The 19196-nt window shown below is 34.9% G+C and overlaps 1 protein-coding gene across 6 annotated transcripts in view; it reads right to left on the bottom strand.

Moving 5' to 3' along the window:
• Window positions 1-19196, bottom strand: part of FAM135A (family with sequence similarity 135 member A) — a 103834-nt gene that overhangs the window by 23546 nt on the left and 61092 nt on the right. For all 6 annotated transcript variants that reach the window (XM_053602235.1, XM_053602238.1, XM_053602236.1 and 3 more), the window contains 2 exons: window positions 14769-14924; window positions 18-91 (listed from right to left, as the gene is read on the bottom strand). In XM_053602235.1, coding sequence (XP_053458210.1) covers window positions 18-91; window positions 14769-14924 — 230 coding nt within the window. The remainder of the gene's footprint in view (window positions 1-17; window positions 92-14768; window positions 14925-19196) is intronic.

A 19196-nucleotide genomic window follows, 5' to 3' on the forward strand; every position in this document is an offset into this window, starting at 1 on the left:
GAGTTTATACTACTCACTGCAGTTCCTGGTATGCAATGGCAGCTTCTCTCGGGTGTTCAAAACAAAAGAATGCCTCAGAAAATCTGCGTACCTAGAAAATGCCAAGAGAGAGTATTAGTAACACAGCACATTTAAAACTCAATCTGGCACAGGATGGTAGGGAAAGAAACCACCCCTATGAGAATTAAACTCCCCTTCTTCCACTTCAGAGTTGCCAAAGCATTTATTTTTCTACTGCATGAAATAGAAGAAACAACAGAATCTAGAGTGAAAAATTTAGGTTTGCACTCTGTATCTTATTTATCCTCCTTAAACACAAAGACTTCTTATTTGCCATTGCATCCTCAGGACCTGGCCCACTCAACACTCTCTGCACCTTCACCGGACTATGTGCCTGGCATCCAAGTATGGGCCAGCTGAACTGAGTGACTTACTAGCATTGTGACGTTAGGCATTTAAGCTCTGAGCTTCAGATGACTCATTGTTAAATTATACTTAACACTTACCCTATGTATAAGGTTATTGTGAAGAACAGTATAGAATGTGACTGCAGTTTGTAATCTGGCGAAGTATACAGTTTATAAACTATTATAATTGCCTTTATAATATTCACCACATTTTGCCTTAAAATAGTTGTATACGTGAAACATTTCCCCTATTTTTTAGAGTAGGAACTGTTTTAATGACCATGTATCTTGGCATGTTACAGAAGCATTTAGTAAATACTTAATCTAGCTGGATATTTCTATTACATTTATATTTTAATATTTTCATTTTTAATTATGAAAGGAAAGGCTGTCTCAGCCTCTGGGACAATGTTAAGCAACAGAGATGAAAAAGATGTCTTGTGTGGACAGTTACAGAGCTGGGAGAGAAATTATATCACATCTTTAAATTATATCTAAGACTCTATCCTAAAGAAAAATATGACCTAGGATTCTTTGGTTTTAAATATATGATGAATTAGGTATGCATTTTACTTGTCATCAAGACTGGCCCGATGAATTTCTGACTTACGTGTACTAACTTCTTTGTCTAAGCTGATGAGCCTGGGTCTTTGGAGGAACAAGTCAACAAGGGAGATTGGGAAAGGAAAGTATGATTCATCAACGGGAAGGATGCAGTCTGTGTCTTTACTTTCAAACGCTGTTCAATTGCCTCTTTTTTCTCTTTAACCTAACAGAAAGGTGAGAAAAAATACTAGCCTATCTATCTATTAGAGATGTTTTCCCTGAAGGCTATAAAGTGTAGGGAAAAACTGCATATTTAAGTTATCTGAATTCTTGCAGCTGCAGCTGGGAGTATAAAACTGGCTGTTTTTTTATTCCTCTCTACCTTCCCTAAGGCCCACAATAACTATCCTCTCTCGATAGCTTTCTACTAAGGTCTATGCTGAGAGTTTAATTTTCATATTTTAAACTGTATAATAACTCTATAGAGTAGATATATTCATTTACTAAGTGAGGAAAATGAGGCACAAAGAGGTTAATTACTTGGCAAGGATAAGATAGCTAGGAAGTGATAAAAAATTGAGAAACTCTAAAATCTTGCACTCCAGACTGCTTATCATTTCCCTTCTGCATTGAAGAATCTCTGCTACCAGACGATCTTTCCATTTTTCTGAGCCCTCATATGAACTTCCCTTTCTAATTGTCTTTTACTATGATTATCTGGCTGCAGCAATGTGTCATGAATAAACCTAGTAACTATAGTGTGTGGCCATAACTGAGGTGTGACTGCCACCTGATGGAAATACAGCTAATTTCAGGCAAAAGACATATACAGAAAAAATGTTAAATTTACAAATTTAAACTGTGAATATGAGAAATACATATTGCTGTGGTATAAAAAATGAGTTATGTGTGTACTTTATCTTTTTAAATTTACTTATTTTGCAATAGCAAATTTTCAAAATTAAGCAAAGAGCTAAAAGGAAAGAAAATCTCTGAGTAAAGTAGGTATTTATTAATGCTTTATAGTTAAATGCTCCTTTATTTGTACATAACCTAATATGTTATTCTAATTGCTAACATAGTTATTTATTATAATTTTACAGTGTGCATCCAGACTAGATACTTTTATATATAATTTTTTTTTTTTTTTTAAAGAGACTCTCCCTCAGTTTCCCTGGGGTAGAGTGCTGTGGTGTCACAGCTCACAGCAATGTTCAACTCTTGGGCTCAAGTGATTCTCTTGCCTCAGCCTCCTGAGTAGCTGGTACTATAGGTGCCAGCCACAATGCCCGGCTATTTTTAAAGACGGGGTTTCACTCTTGCTCAGGCTGGTCTAGAACTCCTGAGCTCAGGCAATCCCTCTGCCTTAGCCTCCTAGAAGGCTGGGATTACTTAGGACTGAGTCACTGCAACCAGCCAAAGATGCTAATTTTGAATGCAGGGTTTGTATCTGAGAGATTATAATAATCTACAAAGGTGTCTCACAAATGTTACTGAACAGATATTAAGTCCTTGCATTATACTCACAGCAGAATACCATAAAGAATTGTTATTACATAAAGCTGATTTATATTTACTATTTGATATAATTCTACAAATTTTAAGTATTTGGTTTCCCAGTCCACAGCACATTAAAAGAAAAATTAAGCAAAGGAAAATGAAGCACTCTAGAGGTACGTGTACATATGCAATTATAAGAAATGATGAGAACCTGATGCTGAAAAAGTCCCCCCTCTCCAGCCCCCCACCAACCTCACAGGAGCATCCCTATGAAAAAGCACACAAAAGAAATTAAATTAATATAACCTTGGACCTTTTAATGGATGATCAAATAGTCGTTTTGGGGTGGAACCTGCAGCCTTAAGGAGACATGTGGCCTTCCTGGCCCTGACTCACTGGTTTCCTTCCCAGAAAGCAGTGGCTACCCATTAAAACTTCTGGATCTGCTAATTTTCATGGCAGCTTTGACGTGAAAATTTCAGCACTTTCTCCAGGCAGATGCAATCAACTCCAAGGCGGGTAGTCCAAATTTCCCTTCCTATTCTTTTTTATTATTATTATTTTTTATTTTTATTAAATCATAGCTGTGTACATTCATATGATCATGGGGCATCATTCACTAGCTTCACAGACCGTTTGACACACTTTCATCACTCCCTTCCTATTCTTGCTGAAGGAATGCTCTTACTCAGAGCACAGCCTATCCCTGTTAATCACTTGGAGAATTTTAACCTCTACTTAAAGTATGACAGAGAAATTGGCATGAGATATGCCCTCCTTCTGAAAACAACCATTAACACCGAACAAAATACATCTAGCAACTGTTTCAAGCACTGAAGAATATGTGCTAGACATGCAGTGAACCAGGAACCGTAACTCCCAATCAAGAGATCTAAGCAGGCAGCAGAAATAGACTCCCAAGAGAAACCACATGTTAGAATTAGCAGAGAACTCAGGGTTTTTTTAATTAAATCCTAGCTGCATACATTAATGCATTTATGGGGTACAGTGTGCTGATTTTATATACAATTTGGAATGCTTACATCAAACATAGCCTTTACTTCACTTTCTTAATTATCGTGTTAAGGTATTTATACTTTACACTTAATGGATTTGACATGCACTTGCACAATGTACCACAGGTGTGGTCCCACCAATAACCCTCTCTCCATCCAACACTTTAAAGTAATGAACATTATTTTTTTAAAGCAGTTTTAGGTTTATAGAAAAATTGATCATAAATAACAGAGTTACCACACAGACCCTCCTGCCCAACCCGCTCCCTGCAGGTTCCCCTACTGTTTACATCTTGTGTTAATGTGGGTAAATTTGTTACAAAAAATGAGCCAATAGTGATATGTTACTATTAACTAAACCCCATACTTTACATTAAGGTTCACTCTTGGTGTTGTCCATTCTGTGGGCTTTGAAAAATGTGTAATGACATGTATCCATCATTACAATATCATACAGAATAGTTTTACTGCCCTAAAGACCTGTGTTCCACATATCTGTCCCTCCTTCTACCCTCCCTCCAACCCCCTGAGCACCGAGCAGTCACTGATGTTTCTACTATCTCCATAGTTCTTCCTTTTTCATCATGTCATGCAGTTGAAATCAGATAGTTTATGTAGCCTTTTCAGATCAGCTTCTCTCAGTCTGTAATATGCTTTCAAGGTTCCTTCATGTCTTTTCATGGTTTAATAGATCATCTCTTTTTATTGCTAAATAACATTCCATTGTATTAATATAAAAGTTTTTTTTTTACATATATATACAGTCATCTATTGATGGATATCTTGTTTGCTTCCCAGGTTAAGCAATAATAAATAAAACTGCTATAAACATTGACATGTGGGTTTTTGCATGGACATGATTTCAATTCATTTGGCTAAATACCAAGGAGTGTGACAGATTAAAGAGTAACTGCCTTCCAAAGAGGCCATCCATTCTGCACTTCCACCAGCAGTGAATGAGAGCTCCTATTGCTCCACATCTTGCAAACATTCGGTGTTGTCAGTGTTTTGGATTTTAGCAATTGTTACAGGTTTACAGGGGTGATCTCAATGTTTTAATTTGTACTTTCCTAATAATGTATGATAAACTGGGTATTTTCTTTTCCCCATATGGAAGGCTAGAGAGGGCTGGAGTTGGATATTTCCCTTCCCTCAGGTCAGCTAGGCTAATTTCCATTGAGGTGTGTCTTGCTGTTAAGGACAGAATGTTCTGGGATGCATTTCAAAATGGCTACATTCCCTCTCTCCTAGCCAGAAGGGATTTTCTTCAATCTTCACTGTGAGAACCTGGTACTGTTGTGAAGGTAAAAGTCATTAAAGTACAGGGACTGTTCTATTCTTTGAGTTTTTGACTCGTTTATCCATACTGTGCATCCAGAAATTCATCAGTTAAGTTTTCCTGCCCCTATAGTGGCTCCATCAGTTAAGTTTTCCTGCCGCCATAGTGGCTCCAGTGGTGGTTTTTGTTCATTAGTGTTTGATCCATTAAAATGAGATTTTCTACAATTGCTTATTTGATTCTCCAATTAGGGGGGCAGCAGTTTTTCTGTAACTTTAATTTTCTGATAGAGCTAAGAAGAGTTGTGGCTATTCAGCTTGTTCATCTTTTTTCTTGTTAGGATGGGAGTGTGTTGACTTCTAAAACTATTTTATGCTAGATTGGAAACTGAAGGCCAAGCAAGTACTTTTAAACAATGACTATAAATTACCCAATTATGCAAAAAAGTTGATCAGAACAGGTAAACAGAAAGAAAATTTCATTAGAAAAAAAGAAACTCTTATTAAACAAAAGAGAGAAAACAAACGGAAACTTTAGAAGTAAAATGTATAATATCTAAACTGGAATTTTATTAGATGAGATTAAAGGGCAGATTAGATACTACAGAAAAAAGTTAATGAACAGGAAGGTAGAATAATAGAAATTATTCAATCTAAAGAACATGGAGAAAACCAGTCACCTTTGAAATATTCTCTTGGAAAGCTATGCTGCAACACTAGTTGCTAGTCCATACTTCAAAGCAATTTTGGAACTCTTTCTGGCCATCAGATTTGTTGTGTGAGGCCTAACAATTAAGTTTGAGAACTCTTGCTAGAAAATGTGCTACACACCTCAGTGCTGAATGTCACTAAAGTCACCTTTGAAGCACTCCCCCTGGGAAGTTATGTACCGATGCCTACACCTAGTCCGTCCTTCAAAGCTCTTTTTCTAGGATGAATTTGCAAACTTGTCAGACCTCATATGATGACAACTCTGATGACCATTCCAGAGAAAGAGTTCAAAAATTGCTTCGAAGGATGGACTAGGCGCTGGCATTGGTACATAGCTTCCCAAGGTTGGCACTTCAAAGTTGACTGTAATGATATTTAGCAATGAGGTAGGTAATGCTTTTTCTAAGATGAGTTTCTGAACTTAATTGTCCAAACTTGTAGAATCCCTTTTATTTGGCCCTTTAGAAGTGACTGATTTTTCTTTCCTTTGCATTTTTTTTTTTTTTTGGTAAAGATTAGGTCTCACCCTGCTGCCTGGGCTGAAGTGTGGTGGCTCAATCATAGCTCATTGTGACCTTGAACTCACGGGGTCAAGGCGATCTTCCCAAGTATAACTGACCTTTAATAAGACTTCTAAGAAAGAATTGTATAAGACAGAAGTATTCAATTTATTACAATACAGCAAAAGTAATGAAACAGAAAACAAAACACACATGGGAGAGAATTAATAATACTGAATGTTGCTTCTTTAAAAGGACTAAAAAGATGACAAAATTCTGGTCAGACCATCCAAGAAAAAAGAGTGAAGGCACAAATAACTAATATTAGAAATAAACCATGGAAGACACTACTGACATTGCAGATATAAAGAGGACAAATGAAGCATACTATCAACTATTTGATGTCAATAAATTTAAAAGCTCATAATAAACTCTTAGGAAAATATAATTTATAAAAATGATTAAAAAAGTATTATCTCCATTAATATTGTACCATTCTAATACAATCATTACAAAATAGAATATAATCTACGTAGATTATATTGTACATAATTCAAATATACGTAATACATTATTATTATATACAGGTTATCCATAAAGTTCATGTACACTTTCAAACATGAACTTTATGGATATCCTGTATATAATACAATTATAAACTCAATTTATATTTAATACAAATATAAATCCAAACTGAAGGATTCAATCCATACCATTAGGTTTATAAAACTAATGGCCAATACTTCTGAAAAAACACAAAGTCATAAAAGACAAAGCAATGATAATGAATGAATTATTCCATATTAAATGATTCTAAAAAGACATGAAAATTAAATACAACATGGGCCCTGAATTTGATCCTGGGAAAAGGAAAAAGCTATCATATAGAACATTATTGATAAAATTTAATTTAAGTTGATAAAATTTAAATAGAAATCATTCATTAAATATCAGAACTATATCAACATAAAATTTTCTAAAGTTGATCACTGTACTTTGGTTAAGTTCTTAGAATGTCCTTGTTCTTAGGAAAGGCGAGCTAAAGTATTCAGCGATAAACAGTAAATACTATGTCTGGGGAGGAGGGGCAAGATGGCTGACTGCAGCCAGCTTTTGATAGAAGCTCCCATCTAAAGGGAAGGGTAATGACCAGAAAGTACCCAATAAAGCTGAAGACTGGGAGCCGAGCTGAGGGAGAAGAGTGATAACTGCATGTCACCTCTGCCGAAGCAAGCTGCGACTCCAAGAAAGCAAATTTCATCTGAGACTTCAACCCAGAGTCACTGATCCAAAAGGATTGACAAAGATTTCAGCTGAATACAAGACAAAGACACCTAACCCTTCCACACCAAGCAAGTTCCTAGAGCTTGAGAATACTGTATGGGTCCTTTCAAGCTGTAGGGGGAAAAGCTACAGTCACCAGTCTCAGATCCTTGGCAAAGGGCTGGTTAACCACAACTCTAGGAGCCCCGAATCCAATTTCACCTTACCTACCCATTTAGCCAAACGGTGAAAAGTAATCATGGGATGGAATCAGTGGGAAAACACTGGCAGTATGAATAATCAGAGTAGATCAACCCACCAAGAAATGACAAAACAGACACACCAGAAGATCCCATTCATAAACAAATGGCTGAGATGTCAGAAATTGAGTTCACAATTTGGATGGCAAATAAGATCAACAGAATGGAAGTAAAGATGGAATTAGAATTTCAAGGAGTAATTCAAAAGTTGTCTCAAGAATTCAATGATTCAAAGACAAATCACCGCAGATTTTGACACTTTGAGGCAAGAACTTGTAGCCCTCAAAGATCTGGGAAATACAGTAGAATCCCTCAGTAACAGAATGGAGCAGGCAGAAGAAAGGATCTCTGACATCGAAGACGGAGCTTTTGAATGCTCCAAAATATTCAAAGAGGAAGAGAAGTGGAGAGCAAAAACGGACCATTCCCTGAGAGAACTGTGGGAACACTCCAAAAGAGCAAACATTCGCCTTACAGGAATCCCTGAAGGAGAAGAGGTTGCTTCGAATGGCTCAGATGCTCTACTCCAAGAGATAATAGAGGAGAACTTCCCAAACACGGCAAGAGATTCTGAAAGTCAGATAGCAGACAGTTTCAGAACCCCAGCACTACTCAATCCAAATAAAACATCTCCTAGACACAATATAATTAACTTCGCCAAAGTCAATATGAAGGAGAAAATCCTGAAAGCAGCCAGATGTAAGAAAACCATAACCTACAAGGAGAAGAATATTAGAGTGACTGCAGATCTCTCTGCTGAAACCTTTCAAGCTAGAAGAGAATGGTCATCGACCTTTAACCTCCTAAAACAAAATAACTTTCAACCCAGGATCCTGTATTCAGCTACACTGAGTTTCATTTATGATGGAGAAATTAAATACTTTAATGACATTCACATGTTGAGGAAATTTGCCATAACTAAACCAGCTCTCCAGGATATTCTAAGACCAAATCCTCCACAATGGCAAGCTCAACCCTCTCCCAACAAAGTAAACTCATTCAGAAACTTTTGAGCAAACTCCAACTTACACAGTGGCAAAAGGATTAAAAATATCCACTGGACTTTAAAAAACTCGATACCCCAAACACTACCAGGCTTATCAATACCCTCAATATGATTGGCTTAAACTGTCCTCTAAAGAGGCACAGGTTGGCTTACTGGATACAAAAGCTCACGCCAGATATCTCCTGCATACAAGAATCTCTCACCTTAAAAGATAAATATAGACTCAGGGTGAAGGGATGGTTATCTATAATTCAGGCAAGTGGAAATCAGAAAAAAGCAGGTGTTGCAATTTTATTTGCAGATACAATAGGCTTTAAACAGAAGTAAGGAACGATAAGGATGGTCACTTCATATTTGTTAAGGGCAACATTCAACATGATGAGATTTCAATTATTAACATTTATGCACCCAACCAGAATGTGCCTCAATTTATAAGAGAGACTCAAACAGACATGAGCAACTTGATTTCCTCCAGCACCATAACAGTTGGAAATTTTCACACCCCTTTGGCAGGGTTGGATAAATCTTCCAATAAGAAACTAAGCAAAGAAATTTTAGGTTTAAACTTAACCATTCAATAATTGGATTTAACAGACATATGTAGAACATTTCATCCTAATAAAACTGAATACACATTCTTCTCATCAGCCCATGGAACATCCTCCAAAATTGATCACATCTTAGGTCACAAGTCTAACCTCAGCAAATTTAAAAGAATAGAAATTATTCCTGTATTTTCTAGGACCATGATGGAATAGAAGTTGAAGTCAGTAACAACAGGAATCTTCATACTCATACATAATCATGGAAACTAAATAACCTCATGCTGAATGATACTGGGTCGCAGATGAGATTAGGAAGGAAATTACCAAATTTTTGGAACAAAATGAATTACCAGAACCTCTGGGATACTGCAAAGGCAGTCCTAAGAGGGAAATTTATAGCATTGAAAGCCTTCCTCAAAAGAATGGAAAGAGAGGAAGTCAACAACTTAATGGGACATCTAAAGCAACTGAAAAGGAAGAACATTCCAACCTAAAACCCAGCAGAAGAAAAGAAATAACTAAAATTAGAGCAGAATTAAGTGGAATTGAAAACAAAAGGATTATACAATAGATCAATAAATCAAAAAGTTGGTTTTTTGAAAAGGTCAATAAAATAAACCTTAGGCCAACCTAACCAGAAGTAGAAGAGTAAAATCCCTAATTTCATCAATCAGAAATGATAAAGGCCAAATGACAGAATCCTCCGAAATTCAAAAAATCCTTAATGAATATTACAAAAAACTCTATTCTCAGAAGTATGAAAATCTGAAGGAAGTTGACCAATACTTGGAAACACGCCACCTTCTTAGACTTAGCCAGAAAGAAGTGGAAATGTTGAACAAGCCTATATCAAGTTTTGAAATAACATGAACTGTAAGAAATCTCCCCATAATGAAAAGCCCAGGACCAGATGGTTTCACATCAGAATTTCACCAAACCTTTAAAGAGGAACTAGTACCTATATTACTTAACCTTTTCCAAAAGGTAGAAAAATAAGGAATACTTCCCAACACATTCTATGAAGCAAATATCACCCTGATCCCTAAACCAGGAAAAGACCCAACAAGAAAAGAAAATTATAAACCAATATCTCTAATGAAAAAAAAAAGTTTTTGGCTGGGGCTGGGTTTGAACCCACCACCTCCGGCATATGGGGCTGGTGCCCTACTCCTTAGAGCCGCCAGGCACTGCCCTCTAATGAATATTGATGCCAAAATATTCAGTAAGATCCTAGCAAACAGAATCCAGCAACACATCAAACAAATTATACATCATGACCAGGTAGGTTTCAACCCAAGGTCCCAAGGATGGTTCAATATACGTAAATGTATAAATATAATACATCACATAAACAAAATAGAAAACGAGGACCATATTATTCTCTCAACTGATGCAGAAAAAGCTTTTGATAATATCCAGCATCCTTTTTTGATCAGAATGCTGAAGAAAATAGGTATAGAAGGAACATTTATTAAACTCATAGAGGCCACCTACAGCAAACCCACAGCCAATATCGTATTGAACGGGGTAAAATTGAAATCATTTCCACTCAGAGCAGGAACCAGGCAAGGTTGCCCATTGTCTCCACTGCTTTTTAACATTGTAATGGAAGTCTTAGCCATTGCAATCAGGCGAGAGAAGGCAATCAAGGATATCCAAATAGGATCAGGGGAGATCAAACTGTCACTGTTCGTAGATGATATGACTGTATATCTGGAAAACCCCACAGACTCAACTACAAAACTCCTATAAGTGATCAAGGAATACAGCAGCATCTCAGGATACAAAATAAGTACTCACAAATCTGTAGCCTTTATAAATACCAACAATGGTCAAGGTGAAAAAAAAAAAAAATCAAGGACTCTATTCCCTTTACAATAGTGCCAAAGATGATTAAATATCTGTGAGTGTACCTAACAAAGTGAAAGATCTCTATAAAGAGAACTATAAACTCTGAGAAAAGAAATAGCTAAAGATGTTAACAAATGGAAAAACATACCATGCTCATGGCTGGGAAGAATCAACATTGTTAAAATGTCTATACTACCTAATGATCTACAGATTTAATGCAATCCCTATTACAGCACCTTTGTCATACTTTAAAGATCTGGAAAAATTTGTACTTCGTTTTATACGGAAACAGAAAAAACAGGGAATAGCCAAGACATTACTCAGAAATAAAAACAAATCAGGAAGAATCACAGTACTAGACTTTAGACTATACTATAAATCTATAGTGATCAAAACAGCATGGTACTGGCACAAAAATAGAGAGGTAGATGTATGGAACAGAATTGAAAACTAGGAGATGAACCCAGACACTTACTGTAATTTGATCTTTGATAAGCCCATCAAAAACATTGAGTAGGGGAAGACTCCCTATTTAATAAATAAGAGCTGGGTGAACTGGCTTCCAACTTGTAGAAGACTGAAACTGGAACCACACCTTTCTCCTCTAACAAAAATTGACTCTCACTGGTTAAAGGACTTAAACTTAAGACATGAATCTATAAAAATTCTTGGAGAGAGTGCAGGGGAAACACTTGAAAAAATTGGCCTGGGAGAATATTTTATGAGGAGGACACCCTGGGCAACTCAAGCAACATCAAAAATATATTACTGGGATCTGATCAAACTAAAAAGCTTCTGGACTGCCAAGAACACAGTAAGTTAAGCAAGTAGACAGCGCTCAGAATGGGAGAGGATTTTTGCAAGTTGTATTTCTGACAAAGGTCTAATAACGAGAATCCACAGAGAACTCAAACTTATAATAAGACAAGAACAAGAGATCCCATTTCATTGTGGGCAAGAGACATGAACAGAAGCTTCTCTGAAGAAGACAGGTGCACAGTCTACAGACACATGAAAAAATGCTTATCATCTTTAATCATCAGAGAAATACAAACCAAAACCACTTTGAGATAATCATCTAACTCCAATAAGAGTAGCTCACATCACAAAATCTTAAAACCACAGATGTTGGCGTGGATGTGGAGAAAAAGGAACACTTCTGCACTGCTGGTGGAAATACAAGCTAGTACATTCCTTCTGGAAAGAAGTTTGGAGAACACTCAGGGATGTAAATGTAGACCTGCCATTTGATCCTACAATTCCTCTACTAGTATATCCAAAAGACCAAAAATCACTTGGCAACAAAGATATTTGCACCAGACTGTTCACTGCAGCTCAATCAATAATTGCCAAGTCATGGAAGAAGCCCAAGTGCCCATCGACCCATGAATGGATTAATAAATTATGGTATATGTACACCATGGAATACTATGCAGCATTAAAAAAAGATGGTAACTTTACCTCTTTTATGTTTACATGGATGGAGCTGGAAAATCTTCTTAGTAAAATATCTCAGGAATGGAAAAAAAAATATCCAATGTACTCAGTACTACTTACTATGAAACCAATTTTATAATTACTCACACTTTCATATGAAAGATGAATCACAACTATGGCCCAGGATGAAGGAGGGAAAGGGTGCAGGATAGGAAGGGAGGGGGGTGGTTCGATAGAGGGAGGGTTAATGGTGGGACCACACCTATGGAGCATATTGCAAGGGTACAAGTCAAATCTATCAAGTATAGAACACTAATGTCTTAACACAGTGATTAAGTAAATGAGGTGAAAGCTATGTTAATTAGTAGGATGTAAGCACTCTAATTTGTACAAATAATCAACACATTGAATCCCAAAAAGGCATAAATGTATTCATGATATATGTATATGTGACTTAATTAAAAAAAAATTAAAAAAAGGCCTGTCTATATGCATGCATACATGTATGTACACTTTTATAGATGTGTATCTATCTATAAAAGGAGGGAATGATAAAGCAAATATACCAAAATTGTAATTTGTGATCCTAACAGTGTTCAATTACATGGGTCATTGGAGAAGTACAAATTAAAACCTTAATAATTTAATATTTCTCATCCATGAGATTGGCAAAATTTACAAAGTTTGCCAACATCAAGAGTGAGAGAGTATCTGGAGAAACAAGAATTCTCACACAGTGGGGGTGGAAGTGAGAACTGGCACCATTTTTGAAACAGTGTGTCATTAGTAAATTTGAAGCTATGAATCCCCTATTACCCAGCAATTTCCCTTGCAGGTAAGTACTTCAGAGAAACCAGTAAGATAAGAAATATGTACAAGAATTCATAGCAGTTTGGTTTATAGTAGCTCCAAGTTGGAAGTAACCTAAATATCCATCAACTGCAGAACAGATAAATTGTGGGTACATTCATACGGAGTAATGCAAATGAATGATTTACAGCTACTGACAAAAGCATGGATTAATATTTAAGTCTAGAGTGAAAAAAGCAAGATATATAAGAACACACACTGTACAATCTCACTCTATAGAACTGAATAATAGGTGGAAGTAACCTGTATTATTTAGTGTGCACACACAGATGGTAAAACTAAAAAAAAGGAACTCATCCTCAACACAAGATAGTGATTACTTCTAAGTATCAAAAAGGGGAGAGTAATTGAAAAACACAAAGGACACCTGTACTGTTGACAGCATTCTGTTTCATGATACAAATAATAAACAAAAGGGAGTATTCTTATTCAGTCTTTGATATGACATGCATGTTTTGTATGTACACTTTTCTCATTTTGATTAAATGTTATCTCTTATTATTAAGAAAAGAAAAACAGGCCTCTTTGACTACTTGCCCTGACAATGGAGGCCCATTCACTGTCTATGGTACATGTATCCTGCTTTGTAAGCTTTCTTACTCTATAAGCCTACCTTTCTCTTTCTCAAACTTTGTTTCATGCTTTCCTTAAAAAGAAAAAAGAAAGAAAGAAAAAGAAAAAAGAAAACAAAAACATAAAAAGGAAAAAAGAAAATAAATGTTATGTGTGCAGGAACTTGTAGCAGGTAAAGGAAAATGAGGGTGCATTATACAGGGTGCAGGTATAATGCAGGTAAAGGAAAATGAGGGTGGAGTATACATAGAAGGAAATGAAACTGGAAAGATGATCAAGTGACCTCTCAAAGTCTCCTGAGATGCTACACGATCATGTATACAAATTTTGGCAAGATGTCCATTCTAGGTCTATAGCAAACACACACATCTAGACTACTCCCTCCACCCCACCAAGATTATAATACACTGTCCTGTATGAGGTAAGGAATGGAGAGAAAGGGAAGGGGAAGGAAGAAAAAGGAGGAGAGAGACTCTATAAAGACTGAGATGGCTGTCTAGTTCCCAACTCTTGTCCCTAATGCAGGCTTACTGCAATTCCCATTCTCAGGTTCTGGAGGCTATCTTGTATCATATATGTTCCTATTTGATTTACTTTTAGATGGTTTTTCTTACTAGCAAGGGTTGTGACTAAGAGAGGTCATGTGCTTAAATGTTATTGTTCCACTATTTTGTATTAATTAATTTATTTTTAGAGTTGGGGAGGTCTCACTTTGTCACCTAATGTAGAGTGCAGTGGCAAGATTCTAGCTCACTGCAGTAACCATCTCCGGGGCTCAAGCAATCCTTTCACCTCAGCCTTTCTGGTTCTGGGTTAACAGGCATGACCCATTGTGCCCAGCTTGCTCTATTATTAATTTAGAAGTCAAATAATAACACAATGATAAATGTTTCTTTTCTGATTTATCAACATATTAGGTACAAATCAGGCTTTTTATTCATAAGAAATTTCTAAAGATAAGTAATATTCCTTAAAATGTTGCAAGGTCACTTTTCTTTAACTCACCCTCAAAGTATGATGCTCCTGTGCTAAGAGTATTCGTAGTTCTTCATGTAGTGTTATAACTTCCAGAAACTGTCCCCACAGAGCCATCAGAAGTGAGCAAAGTTGTGCAAGATTCATATTTATAAGTTCTGCCAGTTCATCAGGATTTTCTGTTCTCTGAAATAAGAAAAAAAAAAAATCACTGCTTCCTGAGACTTACTATAACATACCTAAATACAATGTTATTGAGACTACTAATACAAAGACAAATTTTTAGTTTATAAAAGGTACCTGTGTGCGCACATGTGTGTGGTAAGAGAAAAAGATCAACTGACCAAAGGTCAGAACTGACACTTACTGCAGAACAAACAGAACTGATAGTTAAGGCAGCAATTTTCAATAATTTAATCAGTATTTCAGTATCTGAGATACGTTGCTGAAATAATGTTAATTATAATTTAAATCATGATGATCAACTTCTAAAACCAAAATACTGGGAATTTTAAACAGAATGTAAAACTCATGATTAAAGTTATTATAAATGAAAGATAATAAATTCTTAAAGTTTTCCCCCTCAATCAGCTAAGTGCAGTGTTTAAATTATCTGTAACTCTTCAGAAAAAAACTGAGATACTTTCTACAATACTCTTTCCCCTCACTCTTATGTTCTTAGGCTCTGTGTCACTTGTGGGTACTCCTTTTACAGAGTTGTCAAACATTTATTTCTGTTTTTTCTAACCATTCATCCATTATTTATTTTAAATATTTATTTTATTTATTTAATTTATTATTTATTTTAAATATTTAAAAACATTTTAAATGCTAGGCTCTACAGCAAATACAAAGATTAATATGAGAATCTCATAGTCCAGTGAGAAAAGCAGGTGAACAACCTATTATAAAATATGAGTGCTCTCATAGTGGTATTAAATTATTTCACTTATTTAAATACTCATTTAAACTAATCATAAAAGTTAAAAGTACTAAATTACACCATGACACGTAGAATCTTCTAAAATGCAATTGTTTTTCTTACATTGTCAAAATAAGATTTTTTAAACAAAGAATAATGAAAGACTATAAATGAGAATGACTGCTTCTCTTTGGGGCAAACATTTTTATTATGAGAACTTGATTTTTTTTTTAGTTGAGGCCTCAGTTTTCAGGCAGATAATATTTTACTGCAAAAATTTGTCTTTCAAATAATAGGAACGCTAGCAAATCTACCTTGAATTATGGATGGAAGCTGACTTCATTTTCCTATCCTAAAGAAGATAGGTGTCGATACTAAAAGCCACTTCCATGGTTTACCATCTACACACCAACCAATAACCACTAAATCTGTATCTTAAGATGACATCTTTCTCCTGAGCTCCAGGTCCATTACTTACAGTTACATTTTCGCCTTTCCTTTCTTAAAAATATATCTTACTTAGAAACTATATTTAATATGTTAAATATTTAAATATACATATATACAAAGGGTGCCAAAATAATGGTTATATATTTTAAGAGATTTTATTGTCAGTAAAATTTATCATTCCCCAAAAGTATAAGAACTGCAGGTAAAATAGATGTGTGTGGCACATCTAAGTACACTTGACCAGTCACAGCACCTACAATTCAATTTCGAAAAGTAATACATGGATAGCAGTTCTTAAAATGTGTGCACATTTTTTGGCACCTACTCTATATATCCACAAAGGCTGCTTATCACATATGTTACCACTACTCAATTTCCCACATAGAAATCAAGCTTACACTTATCTATCCTAATTCACAAAACAAAAATTAGCAAAATTAGTAAGAAAGAAGGAGATTATGATCATATCCTATTCACTTCTGAGACACTAGTAACTAGTAGTAAATCAATATTTATGGAGTAAATATTTATGAATGAATGAGCAATTACAGGCTTTCAGATAAGAAAAAAGGCTCCCAGAATTTATGAAAAACATGCAAACTCCAGAATTCTGGAATAGAAGCCAACACAGTCAATATATAATGAATGAAGATTCATCAACATATGAATCTACAGATGTGTTTTACCAGTTGAAATCTTTTTATAAATATATTACAAATGAAGCTAACCAAGTGTTGTTTATGTCTCTCTTAAGAACATATAGATTAAAATACATGCTAAAAAACCTAAAACCTGCTTAGCCAAAACCATCCTAAGGATGGTTTTAATACAGTTTATAAAAAGAACTGGGTAAGAATTTGAGGGTAATTATATAACATTTTGTAAGATAAGGAAAACTGTACCTAGCATAGTCTATACGCAAGCATAAATAAATATCTTGGCCTTATGGGCTGAATAAAGTATCCAATTATTTTTCTTTTTTCTTTCTTTCACGACAGTAATGCTATCTTGATAACCAGTAATTATTAATTTCATTTCTTAGGCATTATGACACCAAGGTCCTGAGACAGGACTTTAGTATTTTCATTACTGGAAGAGCATCCTTTCAACTATAACTAAATTACTCCTCTAGTTTCCTTGTAATCAATCTTAAAATAAATAATAAAATTATTTTTTACATTAAAAAAAGTAATCAGGGGCGGCGCCTGTGGCTCAGTGAGTAGGGCGCCGGCCCCATATGCCGAGGGTGGCGGGTTCAAACCCAGCCCCGGCCAAACTGCAACAAAAAATAGCCGGGCGTTGTGGTGGGCGCCTGTAGTCCCAGCTGCTTGGGAGGCTGAGGCAAGAGAATCTCGTAAGCCCAAGAGTTAGAGGTTGCTGTGAGCCGTGTGACGCCACAGCACTCTACCCGAGGGCGGTACAGTGAGACTCTGTCTCTACAAAAAAAAAAAAAAAAAAAAAATAGTAATCAGAATTAAGTTTGACAAAATCTTTTATATGCATAAATGTAGGAATCTGCGTATTTTTCAAATCACATTCATTATCTTGTCTTATAGAGATACACATTTTTTTCTTAACATTCACTGATCTTGTCTGATTACAAAATATTGCTTACTTTAATAGATTTAGATAATAGTAGAAACAAAACAAAAAAAAAAGAAAACTACAAAATGGACTTTACCTTCCAAATGCAAACAATGTAACCTAATCGTGTGCACCCTCATTTTAATCTGAAATTTTAAAAAAGTTTAAAAAATTTAAAAAAAGATCCCCTCAAAAAAAGTTCATTTTAGTGTACAGCCTCAATTTTTTTTTCAGTGAAATATATAGCATAAAAGCTAAAATATATAATTTTATACCATTCTCACTGAATAACATGTAGGCATTTTCTTACATTAAACATTTGTTGTAAGTATCATTTTTAAGGTTGTATAACTTATTTAGATTATAAAGATCCCATAATTTGTTAAACCACTCTACAGTTGGGTATTTTTTCAGGTTGACATTTTTACAATGTTAAAAATCATTGTATGACTCTTTGATTACATCTTTGGTATAAGACTGAGACAGAATATTCTTTTTGGCTTTGGACACATACTTCACCAAACTAATCTTTAGAAAAGATCTCTAAGGTATAATAATCTGTATGTACCTCACTGTAACTCAAGCAGCACAACGTTATTTTAAAAAAATCACAGCCAATATAATAGGTTAAAAATGGTATATTATTAAAAATTTTGTTTCTCTGATAATTAATGAAATCATACAGATATTAACCTTTTTTGTAATTGAGTATCTATACAATGGTAACATACAAAATGGTAATTATTTTCTTATTGATTTGTAAAAGCTCTTTAAATATTGTCATTATCTGTTCTATTGTCAAAATTTACCCTGCTCTTAATGTTAAATTTTGTGATGTCCATTTACATACTGAAATTTAAATGTGTATCTTAAAATTTATTAGTAAGATGAAAATACGTATGTAATATTTCCAAAAATTTAATAATGGTAAAGAATAAAAATTCCCTTTATAATACTCATCCTTCATGCCACCTTTTTCTGTATTAATGTTAACTGCTTAAAATATATACACTTTCAAATATTTATATGTAAATACATATAGCATTAAACATAATCAAATGCCTAGCTTTTTAGTTTTTATTACATACACATACTATATGAAATCAGATTATTCATGTTTTTCTTCTATTTATATTTTCAATTAATATATCTTGAAGAGCTTTTGAGCATGAAAACTGTACCCACTGTCATGGATCAATAAATATTTCTTGAATTTACCATGACAACACAAAGAGATCACATAATTGTTTTAGGTGGCTACAGGGAATTTATAGTAACTAAAGACATGATTCTTTATGGTTGTGAAACTGCATGAATACCTTTGTAGAATACATTATTAAATAAAAACTGTTGTATAAGAGTTAATGTGTACTTAAGAAATGTTTTAAATAGAATATTATACCATTTATAAACATCAATCTTTAGTTATTAAACATATTAGGGACTATTTTAGTGCTATTTAGTTCCACTGACTTGTTTTTCTATTCTTTTAGAGAAGTCCG

Source organism: Nycticebus coucang, chromosome 9 (genome assembly GCF_027406575.1).
Source record: "Nycticebus coucang isolate mNycCou1 chromosome 9, mNycCou1.pri, whole genome shotgun sequence".
NCBI lineage: Eukaryota > Metazoa > Chordata > Mammalia > Primates > Lorisidae > Nycticebus > Nycticebus coucang.